This window comes from Rattus norvegicus, chromosome 3 (genome assembly GCF_036323735.1).
Source record: "Rattus norvegicus strain BN/NHsdMcwi chromosome 3, GRCr8, whole genome shotgun sequence".
Lineage (NCBI taxonomy): Eukaryota > Metazoa > Chordata > Mammalia > Rodentia > Muridae > Rattus > Rattus norvegicus.
In genome coordinates this window covers 170866558-170894262 of record NC_086021.1, presented here as the reverse complement: position 1 = coordinate 170894262, position 27705 = coordinate 170866558, and the positions used below count along the sequence as shown (strand labels likewise).

At 43.6% G+C, this 27705-nt stretch overlaps 1 protein-coding gene and 1 long non-coding RNA gene across 19 annotated transcripts in view; both read left to right on the top strand.

Moving 5' to 3' along the window:
* Ptprt (protein tyrosine phosphatase, receptor type, T) overlaps positions 1–27705 on the top strand; it is a 1098700-nt gene that overhangs the window by 813430 nt on the left and 257565 nt on the right. For all 18 annotated transcript variants that reach the window (NM_001108603.2, NM_001402009.1, XM_039105540.2 and 15 more), the window contains 2 exon segments: positions 9942–10143; positions 11536–11638. In NM_001108603.2, the coding sequence (NP_001102073.2) occupies positions 9942–10143; positions 11536–11638 (305 nt within the window).
* On the top strand, positions 11665–14413 carry LOC134486201 (uncharacterized). The gene is made up of 2 exons (XR_010065041.1): positions 11665–12575; positions 12995–14413. It is a non-coding gene; the product is annotated as an uncharacterized LOC134486201 (long non-coding RNA).

Sequence of the window (27705 nt, the reverse complement as noted above, 5' to 3'; positions counted from 1 at the left end):
GCCTGTTTCTGCCAAGAAGTTTGTTGGTGTAGCTCCAAGGTTCCCAAGAGCAGTGTCATAGAGTGACAAGCTTCTCCTGTATGCCTGCTCAAAGCCAATTGGAGAGGAATTCACCCTGGACCTCAGCAGTTTAACCAGATTCAACTTAGCAAAACCAAAATCGACTGGTTGCAAAGTTGGAAGGGCAAGTGGCTTACATTTAGAAACCTGAGTCGTATTGCTTTGCTGGCTAAGAGCCACTGGGGATAGCACTAGACAGACTCATTAAGCAAGAAGGGTTCTGTTAAAATGACAAAATCATAGCACCCCAGATACCCCAGCATGAGATTAAAAGCTGAAGGGAGGTTTAAGCTTCATATTAGTAAGTGGCATTATGACAGTTTAGGCAAAAGGAGCTTTGCAGCTGTCTGAGTTGATGGTGGCCCTGCCACGGGATCATCTGTGTGAAACTGTAAGAACTCTCTTCCTGTGCAGGGTGGGGGATGGGGAGCAAGGTGCAGGAAATAGGCCAGAACTAAGGCCCGGAGAAGTGCCTGGATTGGTAGAGGAAGCAGTTCTTGACAGGAACTCATGCACTTGGACCCTGCCTGGAAGCTGAAGGGTGGCGTTGGTTTTGAGAGGAGAGGGCACTGAGTGGTAGGGACAGCTATGTTCCATGCTGTCTCTCCCTTACTGACCAGCCTTATGGCTTTGTCCGTTGGATAGTAAATGCAAAGCATCCTGATTCAACCCCAGGAAAGTCTCACTATATAGCCAGGCCGGTCTCCAACTATCTATCCTCCTGCCTCTGACTCCTAAGTGATGAGATTACAGGCATGCGCCATTGTTCCTGGTTTCCGTATTTTATTTTTGAAATGATTTTACATGCCTACAGAGAATTTACAAAAAAGATACAAATGTACACATACACACACAGAGAGATATACATGTGAGTGTGCATGCGTACACGCACACACGTTTACACACCACCTCATAGAGAGTTCTTTACCCTATATCCAAGTTTTCTTCAAATTAACCTCTTCAAAAACTTGATACACTTACCAAAAGTAAAAATGACAATTCCCCTCTTTATTTGATAGAGTTCAGACTTTGAGGACCACACTTCCACCTGTGGCCTCTTTTCCTTTGCCAGGTTCCCATGTGGCAGTGAGTTGACATATCTCCTTGTTCTCCATAATAACAGATCCCTCTAGCCCAGATCTATTTCTCTCCTTCCTCCCCTCTCTCCCATCATCTTTCCTTTTTCTCTTCAGCCAAACCAATCACTCTGGGACCTGCCTTTTCCAAGGACTTGCCTGTATTTTTTTCCCAGAGCTGTGTTGATGGCCTCACCTACCTCTCCCCTGCCCCCATATTCCAGCACAGAGCCCAACAGGAAGTTAGTTTCAGAAACTGGCAGCTCTAGCAGTAGCCTGACTGGCCTCTGACTGTGCAGGGAAGCTCTGGTCCCCATGCACTTTCTCTGGCTCTAGAGTCTTTCAAATGCAAGGCATAGTGCATGGTGCACAGTCCTAATCACTCTTCTGCTGTTATAACATACCTCAGCTGTCTAGGGGAAAAGGATCACTGTAGCCAGGAAGTGAGTGGCAGGGCCACTGTAAACATCTGTGTCTTCCACTTATCTTCCAGAGAGATGACATTCCTCTTTATATGCAAAGTATCTTTGGAACGAAAAGATCAACACTATTTTTTTTTCATAAAAGGGATTGCCTTGAGCTGGCCCCCTTCTGAGATGTGTGATCTGAAGCCCCCTGTGTAGCTATGGTCAAGTGTAGGATCATAGTGGCAGTCCTTCTGAAGAGGGTGAAAATAGCCTGTTGTTCTGAGCTTAAGGAGGAGCACTTAACCCCTTTTATTCACTGAAATGGCTCCTTCTGCTTACCCTGTGATCTTGCTAAAACTCTAGTCTATAGAGACTTCCAAAACATGAACAGGAAGCCCTGCAGGAAGGTAAAGACTATTGGGAGGGAAAATTTAGCGCATTGACTGTTAGGGTTAAATGTTGGGGCTTAAATCTCGGTCCACACCCAGATAAAGCACATCAAACCAACATGGTTCTACGTGGAGAGGTTTAATGAGAGAAGAAAAGGAGCAGTGAGGGAAGGCTGGCTATGAGCTCACGGAGAGAAGGGGTGGAGGAGGGGAGAGAAGAGACAGGGACAGAGAAGGGACAAGAGCAGAGAAGAAAAAAGAGCAAGAGGGAGAGGAGGGGCAAGCAGCCCCCTTTTATAGCCAGGCACAGCTGACTGTTGCCAGGCAACTGTGGGGCAGAGCATACCTGGCTGATCCCAGGTAGCTGTGGGGGTGGAGCTTAGACAGAATACCAACACTGACCCTCCCAGAGAGTTCAAGATGGAGACTCCAATGTTACTGTCAAGGTAAAGAGTGTTGAGCCTTGCAGGAGACTCTTGGAGTCTTCAGCCAGTGGGATATAGGTAGAAACTCAGTCCCTGTGGTCACCCCAACAAGCAGAGTTACTATATTTAATCAACTTTAGTTTTGTTATTGGCTTAAAACTCTCCTTGCTCCTGGCAGTGACCAGTAAGCAAATTTGGTGTTTTCCACTTGAGCATATATAAATACATAACCAGGGGTTAACTAGTTCGTTATTTATGACTATGTTCTCTCAGTTTAGGTCAGTGGCTCTCAACCCGTGGGTCATGACCCCTTTGGAGGGTTGCATATCAAATATCCTCCATATCAGATATTTACATTATTAACCATAACAGTAGCAAAATAAGTTGTGAGGTAGCAACGAAAAAAAAAGTGTTTGTGGTTGGGGTCACCACAGCATGAGGCCCTGTACTAACAGATGACACAGCATTAGGAAGGTTGAGAACTTTAGGTAACAATCCTCGGCTTTGGGTTTTCTAGCATACAGTGACCCTCACATTCACACATCATCTGAGAGATGGCCCTATAGGGAAGCAGCCACAGAGAAGGTCAGCCATGTTCTGTCCCTGCAGTGGCTACTGCCTGACCTACTCAAGGCTACCTTACCCTAGCCCACACTTGACCACGCCCTCTCTTGGCTTCAGTTTCCACAGCTGAGGAATGAACACACCCACAAAGATTCTAAACCATTTCTGTTTAGGATTAAATTATTTTTATGCAAACATACTTCCCCTCCCAAGGACTTAGGGTAAAATGTGTACTTAAAAAAATTTTTTTTATCATGCTGTGTCTTCTAATCACGTGCTTAAGAGTCCTGGTCACGTGACTCTTGCCACTTTATCTTATCTCTTCTTTAGCCCTATGTGCCCTCTTAGCCTCAGAACCATGTTTTTTCTGTCTGTTCTCTCAGAACAAGACTAATTCCTGAGTCAGACCCCTGACTTGGGCAGCATCTTGAGCAGAGTCTTTCCTGTGGAGCCTTTTGAAGGGCTGCTATATTTCTTGTCCCATCCATTAAGCTCTGGTGAAAGAATAGCCTTTTCCTCTCAGGATGTCCCTGTGTCCACTAGGGTCTTGGTGCAGAAGTTAGGGTTGCCTGCATGGTAGCTGGAGCCTCATTCCTGCACATGGGCGCTGTCTTCTTAGAGAAAGAAGCTAAAGGTCACTCTGCAACAGAAACTAAAATTAGAACCTGTGTTTTCCTTGGAAGAACCAGAGGCTCAGAGACATTGAGCAAACTGCCCCAGTCCCATAGCTAATATGTTTGCTTGTTTTCACAAACAAGTTGAGGAAATGTTGAACACAAAGAACACTTGTCCTGGCTAGGGAGATGACTGAGTCGGTGTCTCCTTGCAACCATAAGGATACGAGTTCGATTCCCTGAATCCCTATACACAAAAAGCTAGGGATGATGGTATGTGGTTGTATTTTCAGCAGAGACAGGCAGACCCCCTAGGACTTGCTGGTTAGCTTCAGGACAATAAGAAACCTGTCCCCAAAGTAAAGTGGATGATGTCCCTAAGGAAAGCCACTCAAGAGTATCATCTGATGCTACACATACCGTCATGCATCTACACACATATGTACCCATACACGTGTAGACCTGCATATACACATGAACGCACATGATGAACAGACACAGAGTGAGAAAGAGAGAGAGAGAGAGAGAGAGAGAGAGAGAGAGAGAGAGAGAGAGAGAGAAGCTTCTAGCATAGCATATGGGTCAGGAACCCTTTTCTATAAAAGGTCATGGGGATACTTGGATTTGACTTGTGGTCTCTGTTCTATCAATCTCTAGGTTACCAACAAAAAAAGAAAAAAAAAATAAAGACTGGGAAAGACTCGATGAAATCATTGCATGGTTATTATAAAGTTATTAAATCAAGGGGGAAATGATGTGTCTACATGTCTTTGATAATACAAGGAAGGGGTGGCTTGGAGCCACAGAAGGTTTTCAGACAAAGTATGGCCTTAAGTGAGGTCCAGTGATAAGGAGTCATGACTTAAGGAGAGAACACAGGAAGAAAAAAGTGTCCTGAGGTAACACCTTAACTCGTCCAAATGCCCCATGGTTAAACAGACTGTAAGTCTTTTCAAGTAGTGAAATCAAACTTTCAGGTCAAGGGGAAGGCCAGAAATCAGCCTAGATCTGAAGCTGGCTAATCTAAGGGGCAAGGAGGCAGTCTCATCCTGAAGAACCAAGGGAAGCACACTTCTCATGAGAAGATACATGAGATTTCTACCCAATAACCCCACTGTCCCCGGCCAGAGAAAAGAGCAGCCTCCAGCATTTTGTTGTAGTTAGATCTAGTCTCCAGACCCCTGGACTCATATGAAGCGAGACTAGCCCTCTGTCTTGTGCTTGGCATCCTAATAAATGTTCTCTTTCCCACATCGCCAACACAGAGATTCCCATCGCCTTCTTCACTGGTAGCCATGGCTCCAACACCTTTCTTCTTCCCCTCCCCAGCCTGATCACCCACTAACTTTGTAAAACTTGCAAGTTAAATTTTTCAAAGACTGTTTCTGACAAAGCAGTGGGAATTAGATTTGGCGAAGCCCTTCATAAAAAATTGAAGACATGCTATATTAACATACATTGATTTATTCATAGTGTTTCATTACAAGTAAGTGAGGATCCTGTAATACCAGGAAAGGTTAGGAGAGCAGGGGAGCGTGGTGTATTATATTGACAGCTCCATAGAAATTGAATCGCTTTCGGATTGAATTTGGAGCATGGGAAGGCACTGGCTGGTAAATAAGGCATGAGCTTTCGCTCTCAGGGTCTGTATATCAGTGGAGTTGCCACCAGGCCAGGCAGGTCACTAGGACTGATTTTTGAGAAAATACAGAGCCATATCCTCTCCATTGATGCACTGGGGTCCCTAGCCCCAGGTACGCTCCCTCTTCTGTTGCTAGGAAACGGGAGTCTGGCTGTACACTTTCCCCCACTTGCCCTCTCCTCTGTAGTCACCTTGGACTTCTCTGTGTGTGAGCCTCTCCCCACCTCAGGCCCTTGCCCTGCATAATGTCCCTGCCTGGAAGCCAAAGGGCTTTTCCATCTATCCTGACTCCCTTCCATGCTTCAGGTTTGTATCTTTTCTCTCCCAAGTTCCTTCCCTGAGCATCGAATCTTGGTTCGCGGTTGCTCAGATGCAGCCTCTAAGCAAATGATCTGATGCGGAGCAAATGTTTGAGTAACGTAAGAAATACCAGTTTAATTAAAAAGGAAGAAGCGGGATGAGAAACAGAAAGTAAGGTAGCCAGGAAATATGAATATGTATTATTATATGTTTATATAGTAAATGTATTACATAGAGTAAATATATATAGTAAATAAACTTTTTAAATTAATTAAATAATAAATTAGTCAATTATATTAAATAAACTTCTTATCGTATTATTTTATTATTTTATTCAATTTGTGTGTGAGTGTGTGTATGTGATGTGTGTGTGTGCATTCATGCGCATGCTTGGATGTGTGCCATGACATGCATATGTAGGTCAGAAAACAGTGTAAGTATAGCTAAACCCCCAGGTTATCAAAGGACCTAATGAATTAATGCAGTCACTTGGGCTCCAACCAGGAAAGCATGGAGAAGTGGGGGCCTACAGCGTTTGCCTCTGAGTTTGGGTAGGAAAGACAGTCCTCCTATCAGAACACCGTAAAGTTGCTAGCCTCCTGCGGATGGCTCTTTGTATAAAGTCCACGTTGGGAGCACATGGAATGCTCTTCTAGCCTCACTCTGATCCTAGCCAAGTCAGGCCTCTGTCATTAAGCACATGACATCATTGCTTTGTGTGTCACTGCTGCCTTACACAGGAGAGGGAAATCACTCTGCCACCAACGTGTCTGCCACCTATGCTAGAGTGGTCACATTCTGTGGGTATCAGAATGTTCGCATTCTCGATAAAGACTATGGGCCTCCTCTTTGGCCTGGATTGGCTGTTCTAGAAAGAAGCAAGGAATTTATTTTTTTTATCTGAATGCTCTTCGTGTGTGTGTGTGTGTGTGTGTGTGTGTGTGTGTGTGTGTGTGTATGTGTGTGTGTGTGTGTGTGTGTGTGTGTGTGTGTACAGATGCCACACTGCACATAGAGAGGTCAGAAGACAACTGTTAAGAGTTGGTTCTCTTTTCTGACCTAGCAGAAGAAGGGTCTCTTATATCTGTTCCTGCACTGCATACTCCTAGCTAATTGGTCAGTGAGACTCCTGTTCCAGCTTCTGACCTTGCCAAGGGAACACTGGAATATAGATGCACACCACCACATCCGATATTAATGTGGGACCCAGTCATCAAACTTGGTTTGCATGGCTAGTACTTTTGCCTACTGAGCCTAGCTGGCTAGCCCTTAATGACATATTTCTTAATGTAGCAAAGTAGATTTTAAAAAATTTTCAAATGTTATGTTTCAGCAGATGCCTTCTTGAGACTTGCATAAGATCAAGACAGTGAAACTTTTGGTAGGGTGGGGTGGGGATCACTGATGGCTTCTGGAGAGGGAAACACAGTTTTCCTTAAAGCTATGACCTTTGAAAGGTCAGCCCTGCTTTAGTGGGTGGTTCCACGCCTATGAATCACACAAACTTGACTCTGTAGGCTTTTGAAAAGGAAAAAACATGGAGCTGAAGAGAGATTTCAGTGGTTAAGAGAGCTCTCGCAGAGGACCTGGGTTCAATTCCTGTCACCCACACCAAGAAACTCACAGACTTCTATAACTCTAGTGCTAGAGGACACAAAGCTGTCTTCTAGATGATTCTCTTCTGTGGGTATCAGGCATATATGTGGAGCCCGTGCAGGCAAGTGCTAATAATATAAAATAAAAATAAAGTATTAAATCTTTTTCACAAAGGTGGGAAGAGGTGAGGAGGTAGGGTAGGAAGTGGGAGGAGTTGGGGGAAGAGCAGGGATTGCATGTGATCATAACACTCTGCATGCAATAAAAACGTATTATGTTAAAAGAATCCTGTATAGACTATTGTAAGAGCGATGCGATTCAGGCTCCTGACACTCACGCTATCATCCACAGAAGACAGCTTATCGTACAGTTACTATTAGTTACGTTGACCACAGGACAAATGCAGAAAGTGGGAGAGAGAAAACCTCAAGACTTAAATACCCTGGCATTTCTGTGACATCTACCAGTGGACACAGACATTGCAGAATATAGAAGGGTCAGATTGTTGTCAACTCATGAATTGACTGTCATGGGGTATGCTCTTCATATTAACATCTGTCTGCAGTAGATTGAAGGACACAACACTGAGAACCCATCACAGACAGTTTGGAAAGTACCGATTTAATGCATGTACTTACCAGCTGAGCAGCTAGAATATATGGTCTACATTCTTTTGCACGCCTGCGTATGAATATATGCATGTCAACCTGGTTATGGGGGTTTACATGCATATGGAGGTCTGAGATTGGTCCTGGGAATCCTTTATGATGATTTTCCCACCTTATTCATTAAGGCAGGTTTCCTGCATCCAACCCAGAGCTTGATATATAGGCATATCAGGCCTAGAATTACAAGGGTACCACTATGCCCATGTCGCATTTACATGGATTCTGGGAGTGTCTGAGCTCCAAACCTTTTGCTTTCCACCTGAAATTTACATGGATTCAACTGAACCCTAGTTGTCTTGTGAGCAATCCCTAGCCTGTGGTCTGCATTTTTAACACAGGAGCTACTGTACTTTGGAAAGGGCTAGTTCAACTGATTAATGTTCAATACCAGATACATACCAGATTTCTAAGATTTAAAATGGGTTATAGAACGTGAACTATCTCATTAATATTTTGTGTTGATAGCAGACTAAAATAATAGTATCGTGGGATGTATACAGTACAGCAGAATATAGTAATAACATAAATTTGCTTTGCTGTTACTATAATGTACTAATAACTTTTCTTCTTTGACAATTTGATACATGCATATATTTTCTGAATACCATCTCACTCTCTCAGCTTCCTACCACTCTTTCTAGCCCCTACTTCCCTACTGATCTCTTTCCAGATTTCATATCTTTTGTTTTGTGTTCCCCTGCACCTAAGTTGGGCCATCTTAAGTGTGATTCTGGGCCTGGTGGATTCACTCATCAGAACCTGGTAGATTCCTCAGTGGCCTCACCACTAGGTACTATGCTTTCCCCTGACATAGTCTGTTAGCTGCCAGTAATTGAGCAGTAAGTGGCAAGACCCTGTGAGCCTCTCCCTAGTCCATAGCTGATTGTTGGCTAGGGCGTTAATGAATTCATGATTGGCATGATATTGTCATTCTTGAAAGAATGTATTTAGCAGCCTTCCTGTTTGTCTTTGGGCTCTTAAATTCTTTCCACGCCACCTTAGTAATGATCTTTGTAGTCACCTCCTTAGGTCGTAGTATGAATGTCTTATTTGAGGCTAAGCCTTTAGTTATCATTTATTCTCCACATCCTGTCTAGCCACAAGTTCTGAATGCACTGCTCCTCGCTGCAAAGATAGGTTTCTCTAATTAGGGCTAAGGTTATTTTGTGTAGGTATAAACATAGATGTGTAGAAGGCTGCTTGGTGTTATGCCAATTTAGCTAAGCAACAGTGTAGTAGTTTTCCCCACCTGGGGGACCCCTTCAGTCACAAGTGTTTGACTGGGTATACAATACCAGGAATGAGTTCTCTCTAGTGGAGTGGGACTCAAGTCCATGGTTGTTCATATAGCATTCATACCATTGTTGTACCAGTGGGCAGGTATTGTCCCTGACAGGTTGGTAGCGTGGTTCATAGAGATCACAGCTGGATAAACCATTAATGTCTTTCCTCCCTGCAACAGCCTATAGCACTGTTGGAAATAACAGTGAAAAGTCTCCAGTAGCAAGGGAGCTTCTAGCTCAATTCCAGTTAGATTTCTTTATACTTTGCAGTCAAGACCTGTGGTATCTTCAGGAACACTCTCCCTAACCAACAGCCACAGAGGTACCCCATGCCTGCCACTGGAAATTTGTTTACTGGACCATAGAAATTTGTTTACTGGCTCCTAGAACTGACATTATCTCGCCATGGGAGGCATATGCCAGCAAATTCCTTTATGTTTTGTAAACTGGATCACGAGATAGCAATGATGGCAAGTTCCCATCCTTAGATGGCTTTCATATCCTCTTCATTTTTGTTAGCCCCTCCCATCTCCCCATCTTCCATCACTCATCCTGATTAAAGCTTTTCACCTCCAGCATCCTCCTTTGATACCCACATTATGCCTATCTGCTACTGTCTCCTCTCCCTTGGAGTAACTCCCCTACAACTGCCCTCTTTGTAAATTCTAGAGGCTGGGGGGAGTGTAGAGAACTTAAAATATCATGCTCTGATTGTGCTAGACATGGTTGCCCATGGGCTTGTCAGTAGAAAACTCAGGGCTGTGGTTGTGTGGACAGTGGATGGTACCAAGGAGATCTGTCACATGCTGGTTTAGCTCACCTCTCTTCTCCATCCTGCCCCTGCTGCCCCTCTTCAATGAGTTCCCTTGGTTACTGAGTAGAGCATTTATGTGCTTGTATATCATTTTGTCACACAGATTAATTACAAGGCTGTTGGCTCACTGGATCCAAGTGCTGACCTGTCCAGCCAGAGGGGGAAAGTGTTCAAACTCCGGAATGAAACCCATCACCTCTTTGTGGGTCTGTACCCTGGGACTACCTACTCTTTCACCATCAAGGCCAGCACAGCCAAGGGCTTTGGACCCCCAGTCACCACTCGGATTGCCACCAAGATTTCAGGTATCTCTTTTGAAAAGAGAGCGGTGGAGGGGAAAGGGAGTTGCACTTGGCACTCCTTCTCTTGCAACCTTGGTAATTTCTTGAAATACAAAGAGGCAGAACCAACTATCATTGGTAGCAATGGAACAATTTAGACAATAAAGTCGCTATTGGATTGTGGAAAGTCCACATTGATAAACTTCCTGAAGTTCATCAAATAACATGCCCTTGGGTGGAAGGAAGAAAAGGAGGCAAGAAAATGAGGGGTGAGAAAGGGAGGGAAGGAGGGATGGAGGGTCGGAGGGAGGTAGGGAGGGAGGGAGGGAGGGAGAGAGAGAGAGAGAGAGAGAGAGAGAGAGAGAGAGAGAGAGAGAGAGAGAGAGGACTTTTAATAGAATACTTACCAGTATAAGTTATCCACAGTACTGGCTCTCATGAAATAATGAAGGAATTCTCTCATGAAGGAATGAAGGGATGAAGAAATGAAGGGATGAAGGAATGAATGGCCAAACTTCAGTAGCCTAAGATTGCAAACTCTTCTACCAGCAGGGTGCACCACCCTGCCTGACAACATTAAGCAGGAACACTGTAGAACGCTTATTTCCAGCTTCCATATTTTGGAATATCTATGCAATCTAGTCTGCATGCATATGTATTTTGCATGCGGTTTTGCAGAAGCCATGATTTTCTGTAGCTTAATGTTTCCACTTATCCTTATCCCATAAGTATTTCCCACTCTGCTGCGTTGCCTTCATTATAATGTTCCGTCAACTGGATGGACGTAATTTAATTAAACAGTCCCTTGTGGTTGAATATATTTGGTGTTTCTACGTTTTTATAAAATAGCGCTCCAATAAACATGTTACAAAATAAACTTTAAATCGTTGATTGGGATTATAACTTTAGGATTAAATTCAGAAACTGAAAAAGAAGAGAATTAAAAGAGATGTGGGTTTTAATAGCTCATAATACAAATGGCTAAATTACCCTTTCAAAGGATTAGATTTAGTCACACTCCTGTGGGGGGGAAAGGGTCTTGTGAAAAAAAAATGGAGCTAATTCATCTTTCCTTTCATTTGCATCTAAATGCATATAACAAGGCTGACTCTTTTCACATCTTTATAATGTACTTATGTGTCCCACGTATTCCTTTTTTTCTGGGTAGGAGGGGTACTTTCTGATGATGGACCTGCCTGACCCCTCTTCAATCTATTGCACTGACAGAGAAGTAGATGGGAAGCCAAGGCCTCCCTTACTGAGGAGTTCTGATGTCATGGCACTCTTACTACCACTCACTACCTCTCTGTTCTGCTGGGATGTGATCAAGGGGATGGGATGAGAGAGAATGGGAAGCATTGGGGGGCATATGGGACATGTGCTTGATCACCTCCACTCTCTCTCTCTCTTCATCAGCTCCATCAATGCCCGAATATGATGCAGATAGCCCACTCAATGAAACAGATACGACCATCACAGTGATGCTCAAACCTGCCCAGTCCCGGGGAGCCCCTGTCAGGTGAGGAACTACGGTCTGCGGTTTTCCCTTCTGTACACATCTCCAGGTGAATCACATGGCTGGCAGTGTGCCTGGCTTCAATAAGCCAGAAGCCAGACTTTCTACAAGGAAGATGGTCAGCAACTCTAAGCCTCACCATGAACATCAGTTCAAAGGGAACATCCTGATAGGGACCTGAAATAGCCAGGGAGAGAAACTTCTGGAACATGATTAAGGAAAATGTAGTTTGTGGGTGGAAAATCTAAACACAGTAAGTACTTTTGCGAAATTGCCTGCCTCACTGCCCTGACAGACAGACAGACAGACAGACAAGTAGGCGGGCAGATAGTTAGGCAGGCAGGCAGGCAGGCAGGCAGAGAGACAGACAGACAAATGGCTCTGTATTCTCCAAAGAATCTGATCACAGATTTCAGATAGGATGAGCCCTTGGGGTTCTTTCCATTCAGAGCTATGAGGTGCTAGAGTCCCATAGGTGCCATGCCTGCAGTATCCCACTGCTTATTTTAATAAGAGTTTGTTGAGGCTCACATGGGTACCCAGGAAGCAAGAACCTAATCTTGCCAGCTAGGTTGACCAGGGCAAATTCATAGCTGTCAGGATGGGTTGTCATTCATTTTAAACAAGGTTCCCTTTGTACAAGGCAACAGTGTTGACTGCTGGGCTTGCTCAAAATCCAGGCCTTAGGCCCTCAGTGCATCAAAATAAGTAGAATGTTAGGTGGAACTTCCAGATTGGCTCAATTCAGTCCAACAAGCATGGACCAAGTCCCTTTATATAATGAATGGGGTGCGGGGGCTGTTGTTCAGGAAGCCAAGCTATAGTAACAGAGACAGACATATGACATAGTCACAATGCTATGACACCTCATGGAATTCTACATAGGACTTATAGACGTGCAGAGAAAACTCCTAGAGAAGGCGGCATGGAGCTGTATAAGGTTTGACTTGTTACAAGTGTCCAGTTTGACCCAAGAGAAGGGTAGCTTATTAAAAATGAAACACCCATGCCTAGTTAAGTTTGCTTTAACCTAAAGAGCAAGGTGGCAGTGGGGAGATGGATAGGAAGCAGGGTTTCTCTAGGAGGCTCAGGCTGACTTGAGAGTTATGGGGATCCACTAGTGATTGGTTTTTTAGTGACATCGCCTTCCATGCCCCTGGGAGCTGGGAGACAAGCCTAGAAGGAGGCTTTTGAGTTCATCCTCATCTCCATTTTCATCCCTCACTTACCTCTACCCAGAAAGTATGTGATGGGACCAACAGAATGAAGCAACAGAAATGCACGAGGTTTTGCATAGTCCGAAGACTGGGGGATGGCCCTCTTTACATATAGACAGTGAGACTGTATCTTCATTTTCAGACCAGGAGGCGCAGGCGTTGAAACGAGGGTAATGAAGGAACCACACCGCACTGCTGAGAACCCATCATCTACACAGCCACACAGCCCTCTCTTTTTGTTCATCAGGCTCCTGTAAAGCTCCTCCCAGTTTTAAGATTAGGAAACGTATGCCACGTAACAAGTAGGCCAGGCAAGACTGAAGCCCAGTTCCGACCCCCACCCCACGTTCACTTTACTGAGCCAAGCCACCTTACTAGGAGGATGGTCTGCACAGCATAGTTTGCTGACATTTCCATCTTGAGAAATGGAAGGAAATGTCACTGCTCAACGGGAAAATGGTTGGTGTCTAGACATCTCTGGCTGCTTTCCTCCTCAAGGCTCTGGTTCACTGAGTGGGTGTATGCTCTGTCTCTGGAATTATTTTCAGACCAGTGCCTGGGCATTTGCCAAGAAGGGGAGGAGACTAAGAAACGACATAGAGAAGGCCTTTCAGGACAACAGTTCTGAGAGCAGGAACACTACTAGATATCTCAGTTACCCTCTTTTACCTGGGCATGAGCCCTGGGCATAGGATTTGCGTCTTGGAGGCAGCTGGCCACAACAGGTATTTATTGAGTACTTGCTTTGTAGTGAGGTGAACTCACCGATTTGAGTATAGCACGAAGCAAGAGAAGCCCTCTCTTCCTTCTTGAGGTTTATCCTGGTGCAAGTGTGCCATAGAATAGATCAGGGAGGTGAGACAATAAACACCTAACTAAGCAAACAAAGCCATTATGCAGGTGAAGGGATGCAGTTAGCTGACTGTCCAGACTGAGAGGAACTGTGGGCATGGTGGAGAGATGAGCTACATGCAGGAAAGCAGGAACTGCGCTACTCTGTACGCTGGAAACCAGGAGCTTCTAAGAAGAGCAACTGGATGGTCTACAACCTGGAACCATCTCCGACCTCCAACTTGCTTCAGGAATTTGGCCAAAGATAACTTGAATCATATTTTAAAATTGTTGAGAGAAACATCCAAATGCCTGCTAACATAGTACAGTAGATGTAGCAGACAATAATTTATAACGTTTCACATAACTAGAAAAATGTCAAAGTTCCCAACATGTGGAAATGACATGTTTCAGAAGCCCAATTATCCTAACTCAACCATGATACACAGTGTGTTCAGGTATTGGATTGTCATTTGTACCCTGTAAATAAGTACAAATATTATATGTCAGTTTGAAAATAGCCATGGTTAAGAGAAAAAATTTGTCTGGCAAGATGGCTCAGCAAGTAAAGGTACTTGCCACCAAACCCAATGAGTTTAATTTCTGAGAATTCATATGGTAGACAAAAAGACCTGATGCCTAGAAAGTTGTCTCCTGGCATTCAAATTTATGTGTCCTTATTTCCCCTCCAACAAATCAAAATTACAAATGCAATACAAATATATGAAAAGATTTCAGAATTAATAATATTTTTATTTCTGTTACATGGCATGTTATCTAAGTTTTCTGGTGGGTAAATTAGTTGGGAAATCCCATGTCTATTAGAGAGAGAGAGAGAGAGAGAGAGAGAGAGAGAGAGAGAGAGAGAGAGAGAGCTGAGAAATTTAAGTCTAAGGTCTGAGGTGTTAAATTGTTTTAGGGTCTTGGTACACAAAGCCAGTGATTAATTAATTTCTTTCTATGCTAACAAAACTCCTGACAAAAACAATTTAAGGATGGAAAATTTTATTTTGGCTCACAGTTTAAAGGTAGAACAGTCATGATCACAGGAGACCCAAGCAGCTGGTTACATTGTATCCACAGTTAGGGAGCAGAGAATGATGAGCTCTGGTACCCATTTCCCTTTCTCCTCTTCATTGAATCCAAGACCACAGCCTGTGGAATGGTGCTGCCCACATTTCGCATAGGGCTTTACACCTCAACACAGTCTAGAAAATCTCTTATAGAGATCCGTTATCCAGTCATTCTAGATCCTGAGCCATCGACAACTCTTGTCACTATTGGATAGATAGTTGAACATAGATCAGACTCTAAGGTCTTTGCTGTCCCAATAGTTCTGACGTGAAGTCCTACTGTGGCAGGGGAAACTGGAAGGAATTTTAGGTATTGTGAGGCTTTTTGCCAGCTGGAGATGATATTGTGGGTAAGGGGTGTCCTGTAACTCTGGATGGCGTAGCCCCAGCCTATAATCTGTCCCTCTATGTATTTATATGCAGTTCTCACAGAGCCATCCCTAAGCCTTGGCCTCCTGGCCTCTAGGCAGTCTTTTCTTCCTCCAACCCACACTTCTTAACTGCTGATGGGGCTACATTCCAGCCTCCCACTCCTTGGAAGCCTCCCAGGTTTGACTTCTTCGAGTAGGGCTGAGAATTCAGAGCAAGAAGGCGGGGGGCCATCAAGGAGCTGACTGCATGAGGTTCCTGCACCCTCCGGCCAAACCAGCTCGGCAGCTTGGCCTATTTTTCTAATACTCCACAATGGAGATTTATTGCTTTTGTATTGCTCTCCTCGGGCCTTCAAAGATTTATTGGTTTTTAAGTGACAGAATCCCAGAATTGCTTAAAAGATCAATCAAATGGTGACTGGAATCTAATATTCAGCTCTGACTCGAACACGCCGAACCTTCTTCCCCCACGCCCCACCTGTCATGCTGATGTATCTGTGGTAACCTTCATAAGAAAGTAACTTGGCCATGAATTAATCACCCATAATGCAGTCCCTGCAGTGAGGCGGGGGTCTCTGCGACAAAAATCTGTGGGAGACGCTCTCTCCGCTACAGCAGACCTTCTTGCAAGGATCCCTTCCTGGTCTCTCCTCTCTCATCCACTTAGTCTGCAGCATTGTCCCTTGATTTGCCAATCAGCCCTGGTTGGAAGTACGGTTTTACCTGCCCCGTTCTCCTGGCTGGCTAGGTGTTCGTCCTCATACGTCTGTCTCAGGTCTGTCCCCCCACCACCACACTGCTAGAGTGGTCCTTGGGAAGCACAAATTGGATCAAGTTAGCTTCCCTGCTTAAAATTCTTAAATGGGTCACTGGTTTTCTATTGCATTAAGTTCAAGCTTCTTAGCATGAAATTCAAGGCCTGTCAGCATCTGCCCTTAACCTTATTTCTCATTTCATTTAAATTCACTCTGCCCCTTTACCAGCTTTTACTCAACAGTGACCTTTGTGATTCCTTCCTGGTTCATTCCTGAGCTTTTAAACTGTGTTATGAGTGCATTATGCATTTGTCAGCTCTCTTTGTTTTGAGTTTTCTGTTTGTTGTGGTACTGTCTCAGATTCCCTTGTCTTGGCCATGATACACTTGAAGTCTTGGTGCTTCTGGGCCTCCTTAACTTGGAATAATGTCTAGCCAAGAGTAGGTCCCAACAAACAAACAAAAATACAAAAATAAAGTAAACAAAGAAACCCCCAATATGTAGTCAGTAAAGCATGTGACTATTTAATTCAGCGTGTTTATCATGCTTACCTTGTCAATTCCAAGTGCTAAGGCCATGCATTTTGTTAGCTTCCTTCTATTCCAAAACAGAATAGTTGTCAGGTAGATCTTTCTCAGACAACAAAGATGCCCTTCTTTGTGAGCTCTCTGGTCGGATCGCCACTGACCACATGTGACTGTCAGGCACTTGATGCATTCCTGCCATACAGAGGGAGCAGCTTGTTTTATGATGGTTGCTTTTGAACAGTGTGATATCTCAACACAGGCACAGCGCACACTGATCAAAGCTAACCTCCCTCTATCTACCCTTGGCATGCCACCTCTAGCTCCCACCATGCTGCATTGTTTGGGGTCTCTCCATGAGAGAGAACATTCAGTCCATGCCTTTTTGTGTCCGGCTTCCTTCGTTTGGCATAGATTTCTCCAGTTCCATTCATTTTCCTTCAAATGACAGGATTTCATCTTTCTTTATGACTGAGTAGCCCTCTGTTGGGTAGATATACTGCACTTTCTTTATCCACTCATCGGCTGGTGAGCATCTAGGCTGATTCGTATCATTTCTATTGGCACTGTGTGCTGGAGTAGATAGCTCGGTCATAGACCGAAGCTGCCTGTATTTTCTTATGAGTTTATATTACTTCATATCCATGCCAGAATTATTTTTCATTCAATTTGAGAACAGCTATTCTAAATAGAGAGAGATGATACCTCCCTGTAGTTTGGATTTGCATTCCCCTGGTGGCTAATGATAGCAAGCCTTCTAAAGGCACTTGTTGGCCATGTGTTGGTCTCCTTTGGGGGGATACTGCAGGTGTATAAGAACAAACAAGTATGGAAAAGACAAAGGGGGGCTATGAAGGTATGTGTGTGACTAAGGATTCTCCTGAGAGTTAAGTGCACAGGCATCCAGCATGAGCCTCCTGGGCATGGAAGCTGGAGGGCTTCCTAGAGGGAGCACTGCCTAATTAAGGTCTATGGACTGAGGGGTATTTAATGGAAGAGAGAGGGTTGTGACTGAGAGGAATCAGGACACCTAAGAGTCCATAAAGAGAAGCATATGGGATGTCCTAAGGGTCCTAGGTAGTCAGTGAGCAGGGCAAGAGATGAGGCAGAAGAGGAAGGCAGACAGGGACCAAAGCAAGAAGGTCTTTGCTCTGGGTTTGGACTTAGTTAGGAGATGTAGGAGGGATATTTAGCAGATGCCCACATTTTGTCCTCTGTGTGATTGGCTTCTGTTGATGCCACTATGCAGGTATGCCATTACCTTTCCAGCCTCCAGGCCAGTGGCCACATCCCAGACTGTCTTGCCTCCATCCTGAGTGCAGAATGCACCATCTCTTCCAGTGCTGCCTTCAGCCTTCTCCTGTCTGAACTTGTGTGTGGAGTCTGTGTCAGTTACTGTGGCTCCTTGGGGACAGGAGCTAGGTCAGAACACAACCAGAGACCAATATGTTCTCCCCACCACATCTGCCTCCCAGTTGGATGCAGCAGGATGGAAAAGGCTTTTAGGATCAGATTCAGCTTCATCCAGCAGTTTCACTGGGTATATTTAGACCAGGTACTTGATTCTGTGATTCTCGAGTTATCTGATGATAAAAGTAGGAACGCATATGTGTATATGATACCATATGTATATCACATATATATGTATACACACAGCACACACACATATATATAATGCATATTTATATATGTGAATACGCACACACACACAAACTCTTTTATGAAGGTCACATAAAAGAGTTTAGGGCAACTGGTTGTTCCTAGTCAGACCATTGAAGGAAGGACTGCCCCATTCCACCCCCAGCTCTGGGTAGCCACAGGCAGGTTTATCTTCTGAGCCTGCTATAAGCTGATGTTCCTATACTGTATGTGTACTGATCCTTAGGTGAGGTTAATAGCATTGTAGGTGCTATCACAATCCAGTAGGCTTAAGAACAGGATGGGACCTGGTAGGTATTACAGTCATCCTGGGTACTTCTCATGGGCCATCTATGAGGAGCGTTAGTACTTGTGACCTATTATTATGGTGTCAATAGGCATGGAGCAGCTCCAGCCTGTAAGGTCAGATATACAAGACTGAATACCAGAAGTCAGTGTATCTTGCCAATGGCATCCAAAGGTCATAGAAAGTTAAATCTACTCCCTGATGAGAATCTGCAGACCTCATGCAATTGACAGGCACGTCTAGTTAGGGCCACGCATTCTGAAGTACACGGTGATTAGTTGCAGTGCAAATTGGAGACCCAGCCAACTTTTAAAGAATGAAGAAACTTTACTGGGAAATAAAGAAAACTATTGCCAAATTTCCTCCAGGATTCCTTTAATAACAGCACAGCCCTGAGTGGGAGCACATAGAACAATCACAGAAGGGTTTTGCTGGTCCATGGAGCTGCAGCGAGCAAAATTGGAATCATTACCATCTGATTCTCAGACACCAGCATCTGATTGTGTCCAATTAGGAAGAAGAAATGAAAATTTGGAGGATTTATTAGCATGGGGCAGCCTGAGGAGTTTGTGAGTCCCAGTTCACAAGGAGTTAGATGAGAGGCAGCAATTACAATCATTCTCTAAGCCCTGTTTGTTTTGTTCAGTTCCCCTTGGTTCTCCGGGCCACCTTTGCTAGGGACTAAATATGAGGAGATCTGTGTGGCCCGCTTTGCAGCGAGCATTTGGTGGCGATGAGAGGTATTTCATATAACCTGTAAGAAGATTTAGCTCTGTAAGTAACTAACACTGCTTGTATCTATGCCCAAAAGCATGCTGGGAATGTATCACACCGGATTAGGGAACATGGGGAGTCAGATACAAGAAGCAGCAATGGAAATAAGGAATCGGAAGATGTGCGCTGTTGTATTCTTCCCCCCACCATCTAAGTATGGCAGTAAAGGGATATACCATTTTAATTAGAGATGCATGAATCCACCAAAGGAGACAGGGGTCAGTCCTGCATTGAACCAAAGAACAACAGGCAGACGGATAATTCAGTCTTGTTACAAAAGCAGAAAAGCCGAATGGCAAAGTGTGTGAAACTGTAGATGCCTTGATTCGCTTCACTATGGTGATTTTTTCACATCTCTCCTCATCGTACTACCTATGTATCTATCGCCCATCTATGGCAGCGTGCATAGCTTGGATATACGTAATAAAGTTTATCTGTTTAAGGAAAGAAAGATTTCACAGGAAAACGCCAGGGAAGAAAGGTGACACTTGAATAATATAGATGGCTTGCATTCGTTTGAGCTCACCCTAGCTACACTGCTGAATTCCCGTTATAAACCAGCCCCACCCACCTCTACCTTCCCCTCTGCACCCCAGCAATGCAGCTTACCAAGAACTGTCTCTGGCGTTGGGAGTTTGGATTCTATTACTCAGGCTCAAACCGAGGAGGGGAAAAGCAGGTGTTTGAAGACGAACGTTTTAAATGGAGCAGTCGATGGAACACGAGGAGTGAGAGTGTTCTATTTTGGACTGTCTGCCATCTGGAGAAATGGAGACTGAGGCTGTTGCTGCCAGGAATGAGGGGAGAGAGTGGTTGCCATGTTCACCTCCTACCACAGGGGCTATTTAAGCTCGAAACGTCTGTGGTGCTGGAGAGGCGTCTGAGCAGAGGTTTGCATTTGGAAACTTCAGCACCTCTATGGCGTGTGAAAACCCAGCAGAGAGGATGACCACACTCAAGGACAGTGCAGAGGTGAATGGCAGGAGAGAATTGTGATGCTCTAACAAGGGACATCTCAGAGGAGGGAGAAGGCCAGGCTTGTGAAGAAGTGGAAAGAAACCCAGGTCGGTATGACCGTGTTGTAACTTCCTTTATAAAACAAGAAAGTTAAACAGTGATTACAAGAAAGAAAAAAAAAAACAAGCAATGTTCTAATAGAACCTCTAATAGAAAATAAGGAAGAGGGCTGGAGGGATGGCTCAGTGGTAAATTACAAACTGTTCAAGCTAAGAACTAGAGTTAAATTACCAGAACCCATAGCAGACATGACACAACTGCGTGTAACTCCAAATCCAGAGGGATCAGGCACCTCTGCCATCCATGGGCACCTGCACTCACACGTACAAACCCACACACAGACATACACACACACACATATATATATAATGTCTTAAAAATTATAAGAAAATGTAAGAGATACATAAGTTGACCGAGGACAATAGGAACAGGAAGACAGTGCCGTTAATCAAAGTGCTGGAACCGGAAACGTGGGCGAGGCTTGCTCAAAAATAATGTGAAGGTAAGAGCTCAGCTTGTGCTACTCTTGCAGAGAATCAGAGCTCCATTCACAGCAGCCATATTTGGGCAGCTCACAAATGCTTGCACCTCCAGCCCCAGCATGTTCAGGACCCTCTTCTGGCCTCCACAAGCACACACGTGAAACTGAACAGCCGCACACAGACACGTACATAGGTATACAACAAAATATAAGAAAAATTTTTTTTTAATTATGAGGACAGACCTGCTAGAAAAGATGCTGAGACCTGACAGATCAGATCTCACTGTTGTCGAAGAGTCTGTATAAAGGCAGAGACATGATAAAGAAAAAAAAAGGTCAGCAGGGAATAGTGGTCCAGGGATAAGATGCTAGAAGGGAGGCCATAGTAACGAAACTTCCTGTGGGATAACCGCGGAAAGATGCTGTATGGGTGGTAATGGATTCAAGGAGATGAGCTCACAGTCAGATATACTGGGGACCAACAGACCATGGAAAGGTGGGAGGGCTGTATAAGTAGATGTGGTTTTATGATGCTTACCCTCCCACATGGGGTGGGGATGGGTGGGTGGGGCTCATGAAAATCTCCCCTTGTGCTGTGCTGAATGAGAAGAGGCCATGGATTTTTTGAGGTACAGATAAAGTCCAGAGAGCTTTCCATGAGAGATGAACAGAACAACAGTAGAAAGTAGAGCTTGGCATAAGACATTAAGTTCCTGAAGAATAATGATTCTCACACTTGGGTCACTTGCTGCTGAGACCCTGACCTACTGAACTGGAGCTTCAGAATACCATGTGTCTCCTTCCCCAGGGATAACACCTTCCTAGGAATGATGTACAGGTTCTAAACCTGTTCTCCAATGGCCCTCAATGTCAAGCAGTTCTCAACTCATAGGTTGTGATCCCTTTCGGCATAGGGAGTGGGGAGTTCCAAGAACTCTTTCTTAGGGGTCACATCTCAGATAGCCTGCATATTAGATATTAAGAATTCATAACAGTAACAAAATTACATTTATGAAGTACAACAAAATAGTTTTATAGTTGAGGGGGAACTGTATTAAAGGGTCACAGCATTAGAACGGTTGAGAAGCACGAGTTTAAGACATGGTCAATTCCCATATGGTTCAAACTTTTGTACAGCATAGTTACCTGGAGAGCTAGTCCGCTTGCAGATTCTTGGCCATGTCCAGGGATGAAAAGATGGGGCCCGAGAGACTGCCTTTAAAATATCTTCCCAGGTGATGCTGATCCTGTTGGTTGACCCTTGAGTACTAGTGATTTAACCAACAGGTGGCCCGGGGGAGAAAGGTGCCTATACAGATAATCAGGTAGGCTCTCCATGGTGCTGATCTTTGCTCATGGCTATGCTGTGAGAAGCAGCTGTTTTATATTCTATCTGGGTACCACCATGGCTGGTTTTGCAGATTTCAGAACCCGGTGTCTCTATGGCAGTGTATTTCAGCATCCGGATAACAGCGCTAGCTCAGACGAGCTGATCTAGAATCTGACAGTGTACTCCTCTATTCCTGTCTACACAGGGGCTAGAAACACAGCCCTGTTCTCTGATGATGATGACAATGACTGGTGTCTGAAATAATTCATGTTGTGTTGATGCGTGCTGATGGTGAATCTTAATATATTGCCTCTATGCAGATGTTAGGGCGTAGGTAGAAGATGGATGTGTGGTGAAGCTGAACACCAGACCCCAAACAAATCTGTAATCTTTTATAGAGGGCTGAAGCAGCCTGGGAGAAACAAATCCATTTCCAACTTTTACTCTGTAAAAAAGTTCTATATTTTCTTAGATCAGACAAAATATATTGAGTGCCAAAATACTGTGGCGGTATGGGTGCGTCACTCGGCTGGGTTCGAATCTGTATGCATTGTCCCCCTGGGCCAGTTTTGATTATGTTCTTTTTCCTTTCATTGCAGTCAGCAAATCTGAATTTGCTATTGTGGGGAGAGTAGGAAGACGAGGGGGAAAAAACGAAGGTTTTTAACCTTCAGAAAGTTCAGAGGTTCAGTCTGAATAAGCACAAAAACTTTCAGTGTGCCTCTGAAGTCCTTGAATTGGCAAAACTGCTCAGACTCCCAAGAGAACTACTGTGCACGCAGGATTCAGGGCTGGCTTTGTGGCCAGAAGGGAAAGCTGAAATTATGAGTAACAGAGTCAGGAAAAGTGGGAAGAAGAACTGAGGTTGGAGAGGGTTGGGGTACGAGTCCAGGATAAGTGTTAGTCTATTGTTCTGTTTCTCCATTTCCAAACCATCTGCTTCCCACTGCTCACAGGTAACAACTCCTCTGCTGGGGCACCCTGTTCCTGCTTAGTTGAATCTATTTCCCAGGGATAAATGGTCTAAAACAGTTTCCAGTAGTGGCATATTTGTAAAGTCATGGAAGGAGTAGAAAGATTGGGGTACAGATACAGACACATGGGCAAAATGTTCAAAGACAATGCATGGTTTGTGACAAGCACACATGCCCCAAACCAGGAGAGTTCTCTTTGGCCTCCACAGCGTACAAGTGGCTCCTTTAAAATTGGCACTGTCTCCCTGTCGGGGACCTGTGGAGCTGTGAGTGTGAGAGGCAACAATCACTTCCATTCAGGTTTGGAGCAATGTGTTTCCCAGGCTTAATTATACCACAGGTATATAAATTACAGAAACATGTTAATGCTCCCATGATTAAAATTATAGAGTGCCTAATTGAAAAAGCATAAACTGAATTGAAGAATTCCTAATTATAGTTTGCTTTGAGGTGTTAATTTCCTCCATAACGAATGCATAATTTCTTGGAACCTAAAAGGGCAGCCTCTGCATTGGCACCTAGGCCTTAGGAGGATGGGGGAGGGCTGTCTTGTCAGTGTTCATAGTTCAGGAAGCTCACTTGGGAAGCTTGGTTGAGGTCTTGACTCCAGGGGCAACCTTGTTAAACAGCTTGAGAAGGATATTATGACAGTAGTGGCCTTATTCCAAGATAAGAACAAAGCAGAGGAGTAGCCTTGGGTTGAGAAATGTTTCTCTATCCCCAAAGACTTCATCTTGTTCCCTGTTGGTTTTGTTTAAAGTTTGTGTCTATATGTTTTGGATTATATTTGTCAGTATTACATGGAGGTTCATTAAAAGTCAAATGTTTGAGGTTCCAGGAAGATAGTTCAATTGGTAAAGTGCTTATTGCACAAGCATGAGGACTTAAGTTCAGATCCCAGCACCCACATGAAGACAGATGTGATGACACAACCTGGAAACCCCAGTGATGTGTAGGCAGACATGGGAGGGTACATAGGGCTTGCTGACAATTCAATCCAATCCAATCCAATCCAATCCAATCCAATTCAATCCAATCCAATTCAATCCAATCCAATTCAATCCAATCCAATCCGATCCAAACCAATCCAGGAGCTCCCATTTCCATGAGAGAATATGACAGAAAGAGAGAGAGAGAGAGAGAGAGAGAGAGAGAGAGAGAGAGAGAGAGAGAGAGAGAGAGAAAGGGAGGGGGATGAAGGAAAGGAAGGAAGGAGGGAGAGAGAAAGGACATAAAAGTGGCAGAGGGAGACATCCAGTGTTGACTGACTCTGACCTCTTCAGGCATGTGCACACATGTACATACATATTCACCTTTACACATACACACATTTACCCATATACTCACATATACCACACACACGCACACGCACTGCAAGTGTTCAAGCCCCACCCAAAACTGAACCTGGAATTTAGCAAGACTTCCAAAACATTCTATAATGCACACCAAAACTTGAGATCCAGATTTTAGCAGTGAGTCACAGACACCCAGCTACACCTGACTGAGTCCTGTTGCTCAGGGTAGGAGCTACGGTTTGGCAATGTCCCAGACATCCTTTTATTTTACCTTTATAACCTTGCAGCAAAGTAAAAAAAGAAGCCACCTATCTTATCCCTTTAGGGGACACTGAGGGGTGAATAGAAACACACAGGTTTCAATGTGCTATGTCTTGAGAGTTTCTCCATGCTGTCCTGTGCTTTGCATCGGTATCTTTACTGATTAGTTGGGGAAAGTGCCACAGTTGAAAAGAAAAACATTGCAAATGCTGGATCTGATGACACACAGAGGAGGATCCTAAATACCCATTACCTTGGCTATCAGTGGCTTCAAGTGTGGTGGAGCCTTCTGTCTGAACAGAAGTGTGAGGGTGAAGTACAACAAGTACCACAGCTCAAAAAGAAGCTTCAAGTCTGGGAGGTTACAAACAAAATCCTATACACAGTGAGCCAAACAGCAGTGAAACATCCCTTTAAGGACTCTGGAGTGCAGAGGACTTAGTGTAAGGAGCACAAAGTAGACATTAATTCTCCTGACTCTATCAGAATTCTGTTTTACAGTCTAAATACTCTCTCTCTCTCTCTCTCTCTCTCTCTCTCTCTCTCTCTCTCTCTCTCGTGTGTGTAATTTTAACTAATGTGTAGCCATCTGAAATAGTAAATTTATATGGCTGCTTTTTAAGATTCTATCAGGTGTTTGCATAATTTTCAGCATTTTCATATAGTTGAAAATTTGGGTCATTTCCAGTTATTTGTTGTTATAAAGAAATCAGCTATAATGGATTTATTCATGTTTTTCTTTTGTTATTGTACCTTTAAATAGAAAAAAAGAATCCCCAGGAGTGGAATTACTAAGATGAACAAAATGAGAGAACACAGTACAATGCGTCTATTCTTATATGCAGGTGCTGACAGCGTGTTAGATCCATTAACCTTTTTATTCTTTAATTTAAAAACTCAAACTAATAAATACACATAGTTAGAAAATCAAAGAGCAAAACCCTTCCCTGCCCCATGATTTACAAGCCCACCCTTTTCTGCCCCGGGGGTGACTGCTTTTCAGTTCTTAGCCATTTCTTCCAGGAATTGGTGTATTACTACACAATGCCCTATTTTGATGTTATTGATTAAAGATATTATCTGTTTACTTCCTGCTATGATAGATGAAAATTCGGCTATCCTAAACCATTTGATACTTCTTTCCCTTCCATCTTTCCCATAGAGTTATCCTCCTACATTTTTTTTAATATAACCACATACATAATAGCTAATTTTACAATTCCATCAAAGCAGGTTACTTCAGAGCCAAGCAGTATACTATTTTTAATATAGCATCATGTAATTTACTTAAAGCTTACTAAGTGCCAGGAGGTAAGTCATTTACATATGTTAACTCACTTGGTTAATTCTTATCATAACTCTGTCAAATAAGAACTGGGAGGAGGTTGGAGAAATGGTTCAGCTGAAAAAAACACTTGCCTTGCAAGTAGGGGAAGGGACTTCTGATGCCTAGACCATGTATGAGCTCTGTGGGCTTGACGACCAGCTTATAGTCAATCATACAGGAAGGGGAGAGGGGGAGATCCCCAGATCAGTGTCAAATTGTGCTCTCTGAGTTTAGTGAAATACAAGACGGACAGTGGCCAGCAAAGACTCAATGTTAACCTTGGGCCTTACATGCTCATGCCTACTTGTGTATACATGCACACACATGCACACCCACACAGAGGTGGGGGACGTGGGGGACAGCTATGAACACATATAGGAGGAACTGGAACACCTTACCCCTTTATTTTACAGTTGTTGGGGTGGAATCCAAAGTATAGAAAGGTTAATTAATTTCTCCAAGACTGCACAGTGCTGTAAAACGTCATAACCTGTGTCTATACTTGACAGCCTTCACCACTGTGTTACACTACCTCTCATCACTCTTCTACTCTGTGTGGAAGGAATTTTTGTTGTTCCAACTCATCGTGAGCTGTACAATTATCTGTTATCTTCAGTAATATCTAATTAAACTGGTCGGACATTATTTTTCTGTCCATAGAGTCTCACCATTTCAGCGCGCTTGATATTCCCTGGAAAGAATGTAGCCCCAGAAGCAATAGATGAATGCCTCTTTTTAAAACAGTCATTTAGTTCTATAGTCTAGGAAAATAAGGACCATGACATTTGAATCTGTGTTTAATTTCATTCGTGTTTCATTTAAAGAGGTGTTTGGTGTGTCTGGATACTGTCCCTCCTGAATATCACTTCTTGTTTATCAGCCTCTCTAGATATCATTTTGATTTTGGGGGAGGCACAAAACCAGTAAGCTGAGTGGTCGGTACTGAAGGAAAGATGGGGAAGTTGACAGGCTGCAAGTGTTCTGTTTTGGAAGTGGAGGCATTTGACTTTAAGAATTATGGAGTCCCCTCCTGTCTCCTGCCTGAAGGGGCAGGCACTTGGCTCCCATGCCACAGTATGGGGACCTTACTTTCAGTATTGACCCCTTACTCCTCCTGTTCTTTTCTTCTGGATTTATGTTTTCCTTTGGGCACTCTCATCTCAGTGAAAGGTAGGCAGAGTATGTTAAATCTTCCACTTTTAAGTAGAAGCTCGCTTACATTGTTATCTAATTCACTGCTCACAGTTGGAATTGATGGGACATTACTGTCATCAGTTTTTGCAGGTGATAACACTAAGAAGGCCACACAGTAACAAAAGTTCAGAGCCAAAGCTCAAATTCAAGGCACACACCAAAGCCTACATGTTCTTCTTACTCCTGGATCATAAAACCACTTATGAAACTTGAAAGCCATTGGCAAATTTCTTTTTTCCCAATTTGACCAATTATCAAACAGGACAGGGTCACAGATCTATGAAAAGTTTGTTGTAATCTTTGGATTAATTTAGTTAATTTAGCGCATTCACATGGGAACATATTGTTTTGCATTTCTTGGGTCACTGGTAACAAATACTTTATATATATATGTATATATATATATTTCTATTATTGATATTTTCTTGACTTTCATGGTAGTGGTTATAAACAAATGCTCCTTTAATAATGTCTGACAATATGATGATACTTTTTATTTTAGCTGGAAGTACAGGTACAGTCTAGTCAATTTATGAGGAATTAATAAAGAATTAATACAAAAACTTTACAGTGCACAGGGCAGGACCCCCAAACACAAGACCCTCCAGCCCCAAATGGCAAAATGCCAATAATGAAAAGTTTTAAATTATGGGTGTTTTGATAGTCTTTTAAAGTTAAAATATATGATTTTTGTCAGACAC